Source organism: Marmota monax, unplaced genomic scaffold (assembly GCF_021218885.2).
Source record: "Marmota monax isolate L192 unplaced genomic scaffold, Marmota_monax_Labrador192_F-V1.1 WCK01_AAM20220418_F8-fsc00089, whole genome shotgun sequence".
Classification (NCBI taxonomy): domain Eukaryota; kingdom Metazoa; phylum Chordata; class Mammalia; order Rodentia; family Sciuridae; genus Marmota; species Marmota monax.
Window position 1 is genome coordinate 5159904 of NW_026694744.1, and position 18422 is coordinate 5178325.

The following is an 18422-nucleotide window of genomic DNA, read 5'->3' on the forward strand; positions in this document are numbered from 1 at the left end:
TCAGGGAGGCAGAATTAGTAAAGTGACTGGGTTGGCAGCTCTGGACTTCTACTCAACTGTTCTGCAGTCCCAGCTTTGCCAATGGCTACCTGTGTGTGAAACCTTGCCCTGTTAGCGTGTACACCTGTGGCTTCAGTTAACTCATCTGTGCAATGGAGATTCACACCAACTGCCTCATGGGAGCAGTTCAAGCATTCAATATGTGTCCAGTGGCACACTCTAAATGGCAGTTATTCAAATTTTCCATTCATTTGAATGCCCTGCTACTTCAAAAGTGTAACTCTGTGGGAGTCATTCCTCATCTTCAGGTGTTAGTTTGTACATCTGTAAAATGGAGAACACCTAACTCACAGGATCTGTTGTAAAGATCAAATTAAAGGGTGACTGAGAGTGTGTTATCAAGTGCAAAGTCCTGTATGACCACAAGACTTAGATCTTAAAAGAGTAGGGTTCTCATTCATTAGGAACAAAGCAGTGAGCTAAATGTTGACCAAATCACAGCATTGCTTAAGTATGATTTGCATGTTTACTTATTTTTGTTATGGGAACCTGGGTTCTTGTGCTAAAGAATATATTTAACCCTTTTTAAAACATCCTTCTTTTCCTTATTCTTTGCCTTGTCCCAAAAGGATTTCAAATGGAAACCTACATCAGGAGTTGTTTGTCTCCTCTCAAGAGAAGTACATTTTAATCACTTCATATATTGAATTTTTAGAGAGAGAGAGAGAGAGAGAGAGATTTTTAATATTTATTTTTAGTTTTCGGCAGACACAACATCTTTGTTTGTATGTGGTGCTGAGGATCGAACCCGGGCGGCACGCATGCCAGGCGAGCGCACTACCGCTTGAGCCACATCCCCAGCCCCTTATGTATTGATTTTACTACAATGGGAACATGTACCACTGTATGGCTTCTGCATACAATGTTGACACCTTGCATACTTAACCCATGCTGTGCTGGCCCTGTATGCTGCACATTCTATCCACCTGTGATGTATGCATGTCTTCTGGCCTGTTGCTTTACTGTTAAGTGTGACCCCACATTTTGTTACCCTTCCACCCCTAGTGTGCTCTTTGACCTTTGTTTCCTGATAAAATCTTAAAGCTACCTGGAATGCAGGGGACCCCTTGTTGGAAGGGAGTCTGTCATGAGACAAAAGCAAGGGAGTTTAAGTTAGGGAAGTCTCTGAAAGCAATCCCAAGGTACCATTTTTTTTTTCTTTTTGGTACCAGGGATTAAATCTAAGGGTGTTTGACTACTGAACCACATCCTTAGCCTGTTTAATGTTTTATTTTGAGACAGCATCTTGCTAAGTTGCTTCAGGCCTCCCTAAGTTGCTGAGGCTGGCTTTGAACTTGCAATCTTCCTGCCTTAGCCTCCCAAGTCACTGGGATTACAGGTATGCACTACCTAGCCTGACTGCCATTTTGTTTTGCTAGATTGGGTTTACCAATTATTTCCAAGTGCTCAGGATTGTTCCTATGGGGTCCAAGGGAGTAACAGACTAGATAGGGTGATTTTACAGAGTCCCATGAAAGATAGGAATAAGGAAACCACTTGGCACAGTGCCAGGTGCGTGAAGAATTTTTTTTTTTAGATAAACCATTTGATAAATCACTTTCTTCAATGACTGCTATCGCATAATAGATCTGAAGCAGATGATTTTTGTACAGAATCCAGAGACAAAATCTTAGGTTTGATGCCAGGCTATGTCAGCTACTAATCAAATGACCTCGAAAATGGCATTTCATTTTTCTTGAGTCTCAATTTTCTTATGTGAAAAATGGTCAAACTTTCAACAACAACTAACTTGAGAATAAACAATTAAATCACAAGGCTGTCATGATGCCTGCAAGAATGCTTAATAGTGGAACATGCTTTATAAAAAATGAATCATCACTATTACTTCTCCCAAGAGTTGTGGCTGAGATAATTTTCCCTATCCCTGTTTTACTCTGTATTTAACCAGACTTTTGGGTGAATTTTTTTGACAAAGTAGTTAATCAATTATATAAATAGTTCAGAGGGATCCTTGAGAATTATTGTGAAATCTGAATTATATATATATATATATATATATATATATATATATATATATATGTGTGTGTGTGTGTGTGTGTGTGTGTGTGTGTGTGTGTATCATTCTTTTATTACTCTTAAGTATATTACTTAAAATACAGTTATACAAGTGAATGGCAATCACTGTTTTGCTAAATAGAGGTCTTTGGGCCTATGAAATGTTCATTTGTAATTAATGTTAGGTGTTAAAAAGTAAACCAATGCTATTAAAGTGTTTGAAAACATTTTGGAGCCTCTTAGGTCACATCTTGTTTACTAATTGGTGTACCAATCTTTTTCTTAATACATAGGAGACAGGAAAACGTCAGCATAGCCCATCATAATTATGAATTAGAATAATCTGGATTAATAGTTTACTGTTAATACACATGCTAAAATCTGTTAAAGGTCTTAAGGCCCATTAATAACTAGGAGATTCATAGATATCATCACTCTCTAAATCTGTTTTCATCAGCATGCCTCAACTAGTCAATGGTGACTATTCTTGTTAGGAGACTGTTAAATAAAATTGATTTTGTTTTTCTATAGTGACATACATTGTTTCTGCTTACTCTTTGATTCTCTAGGTTAATTTCATTGCACCTTTTTAGTATCTTAAAATCAACATCACACAGGCACCACTTTGCAAACCTGTTTTCTTATATCAGACAGATATGTTATTTTAGATACACCACACATTCTGTGATATGGGCATTTCAACGTAGAGAGTCTGAGGCAAATAAAATTTCATTTCCTATTCTCAGTGGAGGATATATAAGATGATAACAGCTTTATTGTGGTTTCTATTGCCTAATATATGTGGTTGTCCATCTCCCCTGCTGGCTACTCCTTGAAGAGGTAGCTAATCCACCACCTACACAGCACAAAAGGTGGGAAAGCAGAAACATTGGTCTTTTTCTGCTTGTCCCTAGGCAAGATCTCCAGACAGCTTTTCCCATTCTGAGACAAGTCCCGCAGGTATAAAAGATGTGTCTTTTGAGTAAGAAATATCTCCATGCATTAAATTCGAGCAAACACACCTTAATAGAATCAGGTTTAAGGTGTTCCTTGTCTACTTAAGAGGAAACACAAGCATGTTATTCTTTTATAAATATAATGTACTTGTTGTGTTTAAACAGAAGTAGAGTCAAATGGATTTAAAGCACCATCCTGCAATCAGGATGCATGTATAACTATAGAAAATAATCATCAAATGTATCTGTCTATAGCTATAGCGTGACTGGCACCTGTAACTACTTATTTGCAACTAATGAGCTAATAAATGAAGCACATGGTCTTAACTGGAGTGGTGGGCCCTGTGTTGGTTCTCAGCAGGAATATGGGGAAGATGCAGTAATGATCAGCTGAGAATCAGGCTTTGTTTCATGCAGTCATGTCTGGGTTCCCTGGCCTGTTAGGGAACAGGGGACATCATTGACAAGTAAAGGGTCCAGGTGACCAAGTTTAACATTTAAAAACTTAAAACATGACAGTCTCACTGTTTCTAGTGGAAAATCCAGAATACATTTTTTTTCTTGATAAACAGAGTATGAATTGAACAGGATTTGATGCATCCTAAGTGTTCAGGGTCATCTTCATGAATATCAATCATCTTATTGAGCCATAAATACCACAGTCTCTTCTAAAGACCACTGAGGTAGTGAAAGTTTAATTGGCCTTACCCTGAGGGCTCCCATGTGCTAAAATGTTCTCCTTCTTTTATTTTCTGACTTCATTTCTGATCTCTAGGGCTTATTATCACTTTACTTTATGTGATAATTTCTAACTTCTAAAATCTATCTTGTCTATCTCTCTTCTATGTTCTCTCTTCTCCCTGTCCAACTTCTGAGGATTCCAAAAGCTTTGAAATACATCCAATACATGTGTACCAACTACTCAGAGTTAACAAACGTTTGTTTGTTATTGGAAATTTAAGTGAGAGTAATAGGATATGGTTATAGAAAAACATAGAATCATCTCCTAAATATCAAATTGAGTAAATTTCTTTTGGGACAAACTGTGCCAGATACTCATTCCTGGAAGTTTTTGCTTTTGGGAGAATTATATCCTAGAATCAAATATCAGATAGATGGTCTAGAAAGGATATTATTTTCTTAAAGTTCTATTAACTAAAAACTAATAATTCCAGTATAATAAATATCACAATATTTCAGAGCAATCTAAGCACCAAATAAGTGCATGAGTAGATACATAAATAAAGGAGAAGGGGAAAATATTTCTTACAGTAACATGCAAATTAATAGATGAAGAAGAAATTATGGAATTAGGCACATCATTTTCTACCATTATAATACTAATAGATTCAGGAAAGAATCATCAATTAATACTAAAATAATGGGTAAAAATTTGATGAGATACAGGATAATAAGAGTTGCACAGTGACTCCACAAATTAGTTATTAATTACAAAAGGAAAAGTAGTCACTTTGGGAAGGAAAATTTTTAGAATACCACCTAAGAGTTAGACTTGATAATAAGGGGATAAACCACCATCATGTACTTCCTGATGTGATGCATTGAAGAGGACACAGTCACTCATCTTATTCTTTCCAAAATATATAACCTCAATGTAATCATAAAAACATACCAGAGAAGCCAAAATTGATAGATTTCTACTAAATATCTGATCAGTACACCTCAAGACTCTCAGGGTCATAAAAGTCAAAGAATGGCTAAGGAATGTTCCAGAGATAGGGAGATTAGAGAGAAATGATAACTAGATGCAAAATGAGATCCTTCTGTGAATTTTGATCCAAATAAAAATTGATATAAAGAACCTTTGGGGGACAATAGGCATAATTTGGATACAAACTACAGATGAGATAATGTAAATAACATCAATGTTAAATTTCTTGATTTTGTGAATTGTACAATGATCATATAAAAAATCATTTAGGTTACTAGAAAATGTACACTGTATTTAGAAGTAAACACACTTGATTTTGGTAACTACCTTTCATGTCATTTAGAAAAAAAAAGTGTGTGTATTTTCCTATGGAGAGAGAGACAGGGAACATACACCCACACTAATAAATATGGTAAAATGTTAATCATTGCTGAACCTGAGTGGAAAATATAGATGACTACTTTTACAACTTTTTAGGATGAGGACTAACAGGAAAAGGTCTCCCCAAAAATAACTCAAGGAGAAAAAGTTAATTTATCCCACAACCTTCATATAAACCATGCTAAATTTTTCACATACCTGAACATAGAGATACTCAAAAGCAACTGGATCTCTCCTTAACAGGTCAATTGGATCCTTTGGGACAAAGCTAATTCGGAAAAGACACCTCATCTTATGGGAACAGGGCCTCTGTGTCACCTGGAAGAATAAACCCATCACACAAGAACCTTTCAGTGCCATCTGAGAGATGACTAAGGGACAGAGAAGCAAAGTTAACTTTCTTTCCACACTAGAGTAGTCAAAAGTTCTTTTAGTATTTATCATGGATACTCATTCCCTGAAAACTGCATCTTACCTTGTGACTTAGGTTGGGTTTCCCAGAAGCAGGCCTGGAGATGAGGGCTTCCATGCAAGGGACTTATTAAGGAACTGATCCCAGGAGAGCCCCGTATATGGGGGTGGGGGGAAGCAGGTCAAGATAGGAGAAAATATAGTCCTTTGTTGGATCATATGAATTCAAACAAATATTTACATTAAACCACTTTTTACCCTACTCAGAAATTGTAATAATTACATCACATTGATTTCCAAGATATGTAGTTGGTTTGTTTCAGGATATTTAAATAAATTTTCTTAAGTTTTGGTTACCTAGTACCAGAAGAGATTTAAAAAAAAATCTTTATTCAATAAATCAGCATGACACATTCCTTGAAGCCCATGAAGTAGACATAAGTTTAGAGAAAAAGTATAAATGGTAAGATAGAGTTGTGGGGCTTTTGTTAGACTCATAGTAACTGGCTATCTGTCCGCATCCCCTTATAACTTTTTGCTACAGGCTAAAAGATATTTCCTGAAAATACCTGTGACCATCTGACAGCACCAGGCAAACCTGAATAACTAGGGAGTTACCTATCCTCAGATGCAGCTCACCAACAATAGCAGATCATACAGTGGTAGACAAATGCCCCAGCTACCTCACCCATTGGGTGGGATACTTCTGACATGTATTTTATACTCTCTCCCATAGTTCCCCAGTTGGAGTGAGTTGTCTGCAGTAGAAACTGATTTGATGATATAGTCCTTATTGACTTCCCAATTGTTTCCATTCCCTTCCTCATTCCTCCTCCAGAATTTCCCAAGATCTCCTTCTAAATAAACCACATGCACTCCAATTCTTGTTAAGCTCTGCTTCTCAGATGCAGGTATTGAGCTTCCAGTAGATGGATTCTGTTTATCAGGGATTGTTACTTTATAATAAGGCACAAAATAGTTCAATTTCCAAGAATGCTTTAGCATAGGTCAAAATAATAAACAATCATTAGAAACGATTTAATATATGTATGGGTTGATTTAAATCTGATATAAATAATAGGTCAAGTTTTGAGAAGAATATAAACCAATACAAATGGCAACTTTCCAATTCATTACCTCCAATTGGACTAAATCAAGAGAATCAGGGATTATTTGCAGGACTCATTGTGTGGGAAACCAGTTTTTAATTATGACACAAACAAGAAGCACTTTAGTGTGATGGTACTTTCTGTCCATCCATCTATCTGGTGGTATCTTGATGCTTCAGTTCCTGGTATCCTCTCATTACCTCTCTCTAAAGTTCCATCATCACTGAACTCTTGCATGTAAGAGGAATTTGTTGAAATTTCTTGGATATTCAACAAAGGACTCCTCTCGTGTGGAATTACAGACAAATGAGGATGCTATGCTGAATTCAGCAGCCAAGCAGTCTGCTTGTCTCCCCAGAGAACAGATGGGGGTGGCATCTTGGTAACCAGGAACTGGGACACATTGGTAGATCACATATTTATAGCGGGCAGGACTGGGGCAGAGATTTTAGGCTTCCTGAAATAATTTTAATTATGTATCCAAAATTTAAGACAACTAAATTTGATTTTTACTTAATGTACATAATCTCAGAAATCATTTCTTTGTAATGATTTCAAGAGATCAATGATCAAAATAGGGGAACAAATCATTGTAATAATATAAAATATAATTCTACAGAGCTGTATTGCCAACAAGTAGCTGCTGAGTCTTTGATGAGTCTGTTTGGGAGATCAACTGGTGGTCCATGAAAGATTGACAAAAAGGGAATCATCCTTCTTGAGGGGTAAAATGCCTCCTGAATGCCAGCGGTCCCTTCAGTGAGAACACAGGGGATGCAGTTACTACATTGAAAGGATTAAAGGAAGGGACATTCTGAGACTACAAGCTTGGCTCTGCTCTTACCAGCAACATCAACACTTGAGAGTATAATTTCACAGACCTGAGTAAGTGTCTCCTGTTCATGAAGTAAGAGCAGCTTGGTGCCAGCCCCTTCCGTCCTCTGCTCCAGCATGAGGGAGAAGTGCTCGATGCCTTTGATGGAGAGCTTCTCTTGAAGGGTTAAGATGACATCCTTACAGAGGAAATAATGACATAATGAGATCAAAATCAAAGGTTCCCCTTTTTTGGAGTCTATCATGACTGGAAAGTATTATATTTTTAGGCTTTACATCTTGAAATTGCATATCTTTGGTTGATTCTGAAATTTAATGCTTCAAAAAAGTACACAAGTGAGGCCTTCCTTCTCTTAGCCTTTTCGTGGTCTCCCAAGTACCCAACATCTTTGTGGAGTTCAAGACCTAGAGGTACACAGCTGTAGGAGGAGCTTACCTACCAAGTCATGTCTTAAATTAGAAAGGGTGTCAATAGATGGTGTAATGTAGTTAGTTCAAATCTCCTTCTATATGAAGTAGTTATTAAACCAGCTTTGAAAGTGGTCTACTTCAGGGGTATAGCCTGAATGCCAAATCTACCACTTGTTTTTGTAAATAAAGTTTTACTGGGACACAGCCATGACTATTTCTTTGTTATCTATACTGCTTTCACACATCATATCAACAGAGTTGAGTAATAGCTCATGAAGCTTGAAATATTTGTTATCTGGCCCTTTACAGAATGAGCTGGCACCTGGTCTACCTTTCTGCACAAGGAATATGGAAAGGGTGAGGAAAATAGACTTTGGAGATAGTCTGGTTTCTTTTTTAAAAATATTTTTTAGTTGTAGTTGGACACAATATCTTTATTCATTTTTATGTGGTGCTGAGGATTGAACCCATGCCTCACACGTAAGAGGCGGGTGCTCTACCTCTGAGCTATGGCCCCAGCCTGGAGATAGTCTGCTTTTTAATTGCAGCTCTACTTCTTATTAGCTGTGCGTCTTTGGGCAAGTTTTTTAATTTATAAGTATCTTAGTTTCCCTATCTGTAATCTGGGGATGATTATAATGACTTCCTTGGAATGGATATGAGAATTAAATGAGTTCATATGTAGAACACATTTATTAAAACACTGTTTGGCACAGAGTTAGGGCACCATAATTGTATACATTTATTTTACATCTCTGTGGAAGGGGGAATGGACAAGCTCTGTCAGTAATCATTTGTAGTATTAAACATTTATGATCAGAAAGGTATTCCATATAGAAATATACACACATTTGCTGCAAGGCAAAAATGAATCTTTTTAATCTTTATTTTTTTCATGTTATTGAAAATTAGGAAATTATCTCTCATCAAGAAAACTTATATTCAGATGCTAAATTCCTGTATAGCAGTTGTTTTCAACCAGAGAAAATATTGTCCCATAGTGACATTTGGAAATTTCTGGAGACATTTTTTGGTTGTCACAATTGGGCTGAGGATGCTAATGGAATCAAATGTATAGAGACCAGGAATGCTTCTAAACATCTTATAATACACAGGACAGTCCTATAGCAAAGAAATATCTAGTTTAAAATCCCAATAGTGTCAATATAGAGAAACCTGTCATACATAAAGTTTTCTTTTACTGACTTTTCTGATGTTTGATTCTTCTCTGTGGCCCTTTTAAAATTTCTCCAGGCCCTCTTAAAACAAAATTCCCATATCCAAATAAATATGAAATAACACATCCCAATACTATTATAACTATAATGCACCAAAAATATATGGAAAAAATCCCCATATCCACCATACATGCCCCAAACAAAAACTGTTCAGTAGAAATGCCTTGACTATGCTGAATTTCACCAAAAAGGTTTCTGCTTCATAATTTCTGCACAAGGCCCAGTAAAGAGAAAAATAAAACCAGCCTTTCTTTGTATGGCAACATATACTTTATAAAACCATCTCCCCAACCACTAGGGAGGACACTAAAAATTGATAGCTATAGTTTTTTCCTATTATAACTCTGTAGCAAGAATTTTAGCAATTTTTATTAAACAGTGTTATATTCCTTTCATAACTGTACTATTTCTATTTTACGCCTACTAGCCACTGTCTATTGTGATAATAAAGCTGTTAGGTGCAAGATAAGATAAGTTTGATTTGATGTGAACTCTGCATTGCTCCCTGTCTTCTCATTGTCATTGGCAGTCCTTGGGGAGATCAAACTCAGTCTAGTGTGGGTTCCTATAATAAAGACACCAGAGGGAATTAACAACAGAGCTTTCTTAAATTTAGATTTGTTTCTGTTAAGATATCCATCAAAGTCTTTACCTATAGCTTCAGGTGGGGTAGGGATTTCAGTGGCAAGGAACTGACTTGTTGGTAACCAAAAAAGGCCATGGTATTAGAGTTGTAATATATAGCTATATGGGTTACTTTAGAGGTCTGCAAACCATGGCCCTTGGGCCCAATCAGGACATACCCATTTGTTCACATATCATCTCTGCATTAACAGATTAACCTTGCCTAAACAAAGATGTGGCCCTTTGCTTCCATTCATGGGAAGTAACTTCTCAATCTTTGGAATGTCCTGCCTGACAGGAGTATTTTTGTTTAACCTGGGCCCTGGGCTATACCACTTGATCTATGCTAACAACTGTATTTATGGTAGGGGCCTTTGGCCATGCAATATCAGCTTGACCTTTTGAAGGGCTGGACATTAAGGTCACCCAGGTTTGTTTACATGGCCAACCCCCAATAAAAACTCTGGACACCAAGGTTCAAGTGAGCTTCATTGGTTGACAGTACTTCGTGCACATTGTCACACATAATTTCTGGAATAATCGAGCATTGTGAGCATGAATCCATTAGGGGATAACTCCTGGAAGCTCTCTCAATCCTTTAAGTGAAATATTAAACCTGAGGGTGGTCTTGAGGATTTCCCAAACCTACCTGTCTATGGCTATTTTCCTTATGCAAAGACAGGATTGAACAGTTGAACAATCAAATGAGTCACAAAGCCTAAAATATTTATCATTTTGTCTTTTGCAGGAAAAATTTGTCAATCAATAATAAGATTAACATCACACTATAAATTGGTATTGAATAGGAAAGAGGAAAATGACTTTTTCAGTGATCACCATTTAAAATTAGCAGTCTTGTATGACGGAAGTTAAAATCATTTGGAATGATTGAAAGATGACTTAATGCTCCAACATCAATCTACTAATATTGTCTATTCTATTGCCTACTAAATAACCACGTGTTTAAAGCAATTCAAGACAAGCTGCTTGCTGGTATCATGGCAATAAAAATTCAAAGTGAGCCTTTTCAGAAATCCTTCCACATGTGAGGTCTATGCTGATTAATTTAAAAAAATAGAATTAGGGATTGACTACTGACAGACATTTTTAAACCAGAGTCGATATTCTCTTGATAGAGTATTGTACAGATTATCATTATGTAGTTTTGCATCTCCATAAAATCTTTTTTACTGTGCCATTTGAAGAAAGCCTATTTTAGGCTGATGAAGCATTAGGGAGCAATCCATTTCTGAACACACTTTTGTCCAATAATAAAAAAAAAGAATATGCATTTTTCTTTTCCAGGAAGGAAACGTGAGGAAAAATAGGTGTACAGTTTGCTATAATAGCTATTATGTAAAATTCACCCGTGGCTCTGAAATCATAGGATTGCTTTGTGACACTTCCTTTCTACCACTTCTCCTAAGAAGCATGCTTCATTTCTGACTTTTTATGCATTATTCCCATGAAATTGGTTACAGCAATTAAAAGTAACTGTAATCTTTACATTATTCTACCCCTTGTTTTTGCTGGACACCAAAGTAGCAGATATTCAATTAGCAGCTAACATCTTAATCTTCTTGGTGGCTGACATTACTGAGAAATCATGCTGGCTTCGGGCAGGGTGCCAAACCTTCTTGGTGACAGTCACACTATTTTAATTAATTTGCAGTTGCATTAAAATGACTAGCCTTAGTGTTTCTTCACTGGGAGCATATTACATTGTTTCACAACAACAAGGGGGTTTTAAAAAAGGGCAGAACCTTCTTAGTTTAAGCTTTTTGTTTTTGTTTGATTTTAAATATTCATGGGGGCTGGGGTTATGTCTCAGCGGTAGAGCGCTCACCTTGCAAGTGCAAGGCCCTGGGTTCGATCCTCAGCACCACATAAAAATAAATAAATGAATAAAATAAAGTTATTAAAAATTAAATATTCATATGTGACCTTATATGGGAGCAAGTAACACATTCATAGGAATAAAGGGATAATTCTGAAAGAAGGTGTTGCCATTCTGGCATTACAGTGCGAATCATTCACTCTGTACCTGGCACTGCCTAGGTACAGATGTTAGTAGGTCATCTTACCTTGATGGAGGTGCTGCAGTCAAAGCGGAATGATTTGGTCTGCCCATTTTCCAGATAGACTTTCAAAACATTTGGCATAAAAAGAAGTGAATTGTCCTTAACAGTTTCCTGTTTAATAACAGAAAAGGGGTGGGAAGGTTGCAGGTCAGTCAAATTAGGAATCTACTATGGCCAGTGGCAACACATATCTATACGGTCTATTTTAATCACAAAATAAAAAACTAATACTCATTGGAAAATACAAATAACAATGATCCCTTTTTAATTGAGTTTCAGTGTTAGAAAGTACAAGCAAGCCCAGGTTTCTGCAGGGCAGGATGAATTGAACAGAACAAGGACCGGTAGGGATGCTGTGTGATATAATGCAGTTGGTGCCTGGCAGTGGTCATGATGGTGACTCACAAGCATTAATGAGTCTGAAGTGCAAAGTTGTGTGTGAAACTATATTTTAAACTCAAAAGGAAAAATATAAGGAATGGGTTAGTGTGTTAGAGTCAAACATTGAGTCTATAATGAACAGATCACAATTTAGAAATACCTTGAAAAGAGATGGCACTTTGAAATACAACCAAAAGAAATGTATGCTTCCAGATGTTTTCTTTAATTTGAAGTCGTGAGAGAGAGAAAAGAGGGAGGAGGAGGCATGTATGTGTGAGTTCTATGAGTCCTAGGGGTGAACTGAGTTATGAACATGTAGTTGGCTACCAAGTTCACAGGGGCTGAGGGGGACTCAGAAAACATAAAACCATAAGGCCCTTGGTTTGAAGATTGTGGGAACTACAGACAAGATTCTCAAACATTTGCCAGTAACTTACAGTCCCAGTAAATGCAACCCCTTCCTTTCACATGCCTGTTTCTTTCTCTGCCTTTCCTGTCTACTTCCATGGACTTCCCACATGACTTTCCTGCAACCCAACTTATTGAGTAAATCTGGATCCACATCCAGGTGGAATGGCACCCTGTAACCAGGAAGAGTGGTGGTAGACTAGGCATGAAGAGGTCACAAAGGCTGAGGAACAGACATGGGACGGAAGGTCCAGCATCCATAAGCCTGTGGCAAGGCAATGGAGGTTAAGAATGTCTGGCCCTCAGAACTGTCTTCATACACCAGCTAACTTTTATGGGCCCTATTATGTCTGGAGATTAATTGACATTTGCTACAACAGCTTCTAGAATCATATTCCTTCTATAAATGCCCAATCTCAAGCTCAGAAACTCTGGGAAAAAAGGTAATTTTCAGATGACCTTCTGAGAGATGTACTCATTGCTTTGTTCCTTCCATCCTTCAACTGGGACAGATTGTTGTGAATAGATAATATAAGGTAACCCTGTATCCAGAATGATGGGGATTCACCAAGTAAGCAGAACCAAACATGCTCACAGGGCAGCAGAAAATGCTCACAGTGCACACAGTGACAGCCTCAGGCCCTTTTCCATAAGTGTCACAATAGTCTTGACAGATTGACCAGTTAACTCCCTGGCATCTATATAAATTGACTAGAAGACTCATAAGTGCCTTGCCCAGGATGTGCAGGCCTACATCTTCCATTTCCGATCCAGTACCAACCTCAGGGAACAGTTTGTGACCAATAACAAAATATCACAAATGAGATATTATCATTGTGAATTTATTTAAACAATGCTAACAGCAACAACAAAATTCAACAACAAAATCTGGCATTTCCAAGACACCCCCCCTCCTGCTGTCCCCAAATATTAGTACCTTGGACAAAAGATTTGTAAAAGCTACACTATTTTCTTTGGGAAAAATTGAAACTAAAATATCCTACTGATGTTTGCATGATTCATTTTGAAGATCAATGGAATGCTTGTGCAGTCATGCTTTCTATTAAGACCTATTTAACGGGGATCTGAGCAATATTTCCTTAGTTCTGGTTGCATATATAAAACCTTTCCATCATTTTAATTTTTTTTTGCTATTTTATAAGTTCAAAGATCATAAATTTTTGATAAGGAAAAAATAATACTTTTCTCAAAATACACAATAGTCTATTGTGTGGAACAATGCTTAGTTGGCCCAATAGGAAGAAATCAGTGAATGTCTCAAAGAGGACTGTTTTACCCAATATGAATGAGGCATGTCAGTGCACACAGATCAGATAAACTCTGGTGCAAAGCAGAGAGGACTCTCACCCTAAATATGTTCTAGGAAACATTGAATTATCACATATTCTAGCTATGTTAAGGGGCCTGAGTTACAACCTGGTGACCTATTAAGCTCTTCACATTCCTGAGATTCAACACGCCTGTGAAAAACAACAACTAGTTTTGATTGATCATTCTAGTCAAATTACTGGCGTTGCTTAAATGCTAAGCTCCTACCTCTGTGACCCTCTCAGTCACAAAGCAGATGACTCTAAACTCACCGACACTTGGCCGTTGATGATTACCTCCTCAGAGAATCGCACTTTGACAGGATTGGACTTTAATCTTGCCTTTTTTGCAGCACTAATAAATGCTGATTTGGGAGACTAGAAGGAAAGAAAATATTTTATCTGGTTACTGATAACATAATGTGAACCATGTAACAATTGTTTTTCATCTTCATCCTCCAAGAAATGTAATACTTTTGCTAAAATGTAGAATATTTGGTACATTCCCAACTTAAAGAAGAAATACAAATTTTGAATGTAATTGAAATCCTGTCATGCCCATAAACTAATAAGTTGGATTTAGTCACCAGACCAGAAATATGAAAAGCATGTTCCATGTTGTTACTGAGAACATTTCTAAGGAGCTTTTAAAATGACAGCAGTGAAAGTACATAAACCCTAATTCTTTTTTATTAATTTTTTTTGAATTTATAAATGACAGCAGAATGCATTACAATTCATATTACACATATAGAGTATATTTTTTCATATGTCTGGTTGTATACAAAGTATATTCACACCAATTCATGTCTTCATACATATACTTTAGATAATAACGTCCATCACATTCCACCATCATTTCTAACCCCATGCAGGAGGCATCACTATACCAGACCTTAAACTCTACTACAGAGCAATAGTAACAAAAACAGCATGGTATTGGCACCAAAACAGACCAGTAGACCAATGCTACAGAATAGAGGACACAGAGACTAACCCACATAATTACAGTTATCTTATATTAGACAAAGGTGCCAAAAACATGCATTGGAGGAAAGATAGCCTCTTCAACAAATGGTGCTGGGAAAACTGGAAATCCATATGCAACAAAATGAAATTAAGCCCCTATCTATCACCATGCATAAAACTCAAACTCAAAATGGATCAAGGACCTAGGAATAAAACCATAGACCCTATGTCTAATAGAAAAAAAAGTAGGCCCTAATCTCCATCAAGTGGGATTAGGCCCAAACTTCCTTAAAAAGACTCCTATAGTGCAAGAATTAAAATCAAGAATCAATAAATGGGATGGGTTCAAACTAAAAAGTTTCTTCTCAGCAAAATAAACAATCTGTGAGGTAAATAGAGAGCCTACATCTTAGGAGCAAATTTTTACCACACACACACACACATCAGATAGAGCACTAATCTCTAGGGTATATAAAGGACTCAAAAAGCTAAGCACCAAAAAAACAAATAACCCAATCAATATATGGGCCAAGGACCTGAACAGACACTTCTCAGAAGAGGATATACAATCAATTAACAAATATATGAAAAATGTTCATCATCTCTAGCAATTAGAGAAATGCAAATCAAAACTACTCTAAGATTTCATCTCACGCCAGTCAGAGTGGCAGCTATTATGAAGACAAACAACAACAAGTGTTGGTGAGGATGTGGGGAAAAAGGTACATTCATACACTGCTGGCAGGACTGCAAATTGGTACAGCCAATATGGGAAGCAGTATGGAGATTTCTTGGAAAATTGGGAATGGAACCACCATTTGACCCAGCTCTCCCTCTCCTTGGTCTATATCCAAAGGACTTAAAAACAGCATATTACAGGGACACAGCCATATCAATGTTTATAGCAGCACAATTCACAATAATTAAACTGTGGGACCAACCTAGATGCCCTTCAACAGATGAATGGATAAAAAGTGTGGCATGTATACACAATGGAATATTACTAAGCAATAAAAGAGAACAAAGTCATGGTATTTGCAGGTAGATAGATGGAATTAGAGAAGATATTGTTAAGTGAATTTAGACAATCCCCCCCCCAAAAAAAACAAATGCCAAATGTTTTCTCTGATATAAGGAGGCTGATTCATAGTGGGGGTAGGGAAAGGGGGGCATAGGAGGAATAGACATAAACCCTACTTCTAATACAGAGCCCTGTGTACAATGTGGAAGATGAGGTGGTGGTCAAATCTAATATTGGGTTTTTGATGACTTGCTCATTAATCATCTATTTTAATGAGGTAGAGAAGAACCTCTCAAAGTTCAATATTCCCATTGTTATTCATATTTAGAATATATGGGCATGTGAGCAAGCAAGTACACACTCACACACATTCACACACACACAGACACACACAAGCACTCATGATGTTTTATGTATCTGCACACTGAGTTTCAGCCTCTTTTTGGTAACCCGTGATCTATGATACTATTGGGCAGGGTATGAAGGAGACTTTAACTTAGAATTGAAAATTGAATTAAAATTTTGCCTTATAGGTTCTTCACACTTTATGATTCTTTCTCTTCTTTTACTGGAAAGAGCGGCTGAGTGACACACTTCTCTCTCAGAAATTGCCAGTGGAGTGGAAGAACCTATTTAGAAGGGTGCTGGGATCGGGGGATTCTTTGCTGTATGATTTTGATAAAGTTGCTTAATTTGAGAATCATTCTTATCATATAATTTTAATGACACCTAAAGGGAAGGGAATTCACCTCTAATAGATGTCTACTATGTTACCAGCATCATTTGTCTATTTTTTAAAAGAGTTACTTTCTTTTACAGAACCTAATAAAGAGGTAAATATTTAGCTATGAATCATATAAACTAAAATGGTCAAATATTGGCAACTGCCTAGGGTTCAGGCTAGTGTTTTTCATGCTATATAGTTCCAAGACATCAAGACTGATGCATAATGAATTCTATTAATTGACTCTAGAATCAACACAGAGGTTGAATCTTCTGTGTATTTTATTAATCTCAAGGCACAAACACCTGTTAGGGTGACCCATACTTTGGATTTCATGTAAAATGAAAAAAAAAAAGTATTCACATTCTTGTCCAATACAAGTAGTATACAATCAATTAAATTAAAACCAATCATGATAATATGGATAGATAAAATGTAGTATGTCCATGCAATGAAATATTGTTCAGTCATAAAAAAGAATAATATACTGACACATGATATTACATGGATGAGCCTTGGAAATGTGATTATGAGTGAAAGAAGTCACTCATAAAAGACTGTATATTATATAGTTCCATTTATGTAAAATATTCAGAATAAGAAAATTCCATAGAAACAAAGTAGATTAGTAGTTGCCAGGAGCAGGGAGAGGAGAGACTGGGGAATGATTACTTTAATGGATACCAGGTTTCCTTTAGGGGTAGTGAAAAAGTTATGGAACCATTATTGAATGGCAATGTTATACAACATTATGAATATACTTAATGTCATTGAATAGCACACTTTAAAATGGCCAAGTTTATGTTATATGTATTTCACTACAATAAAAAGCCAGCCACTGATGAAAAAACATGATAAAATGTGTATGTGGTGTGTGTGTGTGTGTATTCTTGTGTGCAGTTTTTGCCTTAATACTAGGATAATCCTAATATTTATAAAGATATCCTCTATACCTATACAACTCCCAACATTTGCTATGACTACTGTCTTAAAAGACTGGATGAATGGATGGTTTAGTTCTCCAGAACTTCAACTGATCCACCTATGAAAGACATTTTAAGAGAATGGCTGCTGTCTTAAAAAAACAAAATCAAAATAGTGGTGGTACAAACCTGTAATCCCAGCTATTCAGGAGGCTAAGAAAGGAGGATCATAAGTTCAAGTCCAACCTTGGTAACTTAGTGAGACCCTATCTCAAAATAAAATTCAAAAATTTCTGGGTATGTAACCCAGTGGTATAGCACTCCTGGGTTTAATTCCCACTATTACAATAAACAAATAAACAAAACAAAAACAAAAACAAAAAAAAACCCCAAAAATTAAACCCCCCAAACCAAAAGAACTCTGAATGGGTGTTCCCTCAAAAGAACCCATCTTTAAACATGCTCAAGTTTTAGAAGTCCTACTACAGAGCTTAAGTGATATGACAGTGGTGTTCTCATCAGTATCTGTGTAATTATAGGCCAAGTTTAGTGATGATTAACGAGCAAATCATACAGTGGGGAGTTCATTTGCTTTTGATATGCCATTTTTTAGCTGAAGGGAAAACATTATTCTCCCTTAATGATTTTAAGCAGGCAGTATTTACTTTGGCACAACAAGTGAAGCGCCTGTAATAAAGCTACCCAGAACAGACACTACTAATTAGATGAGATGTTTCAATGCAGTAATACCTACTTTTCCAGCATTGTTTGGGAATGAAATATTTCACATGTGTTCAAGGTTTTAGACACTGAACTTTACTCCTCTGTGTATTCTGTTTTTTTAAAAAAATATTTTACCACATTTTCTAGAATGT

At 36.6% G+C, this 18422-nt stretch overlaps 1 protein-coding gene across 6 annotated transcripts in view; it reads right to left on the bottom strand.

Moving 5' to 3' along the window:
• Frmpd4 (FERM and PDZ domain containing 4) overlaps nt 1-18422 on the bottom strand; it is an 810201-nt gene that overhangs the window by 26052 nt on the left and 765727 nt on the right. For all 6 annotated transcript variants that reach the window (XM_058572590.1, XM_058572588.1, XM_058572587.1 and 3 more), the window contains 4 exons: nt 14184-14288; nt 11797-11904; nt 7487-7618; nt 5284-5403 (listed from right to left, as the gene is read on the bottom strand). In XM_058572590.1, the coding sequence (XP_058428573.1) occupies nt 5284-5403; nt 7487-7618; nt 11797-11904; nt 14184-14288 (465 nt within the window). The remainder of the gene's footprint in view (nt 1-5283; nt 5404-7486; nt 7619-11796; nt 11905-14183; nt 14289-18422) is intronic.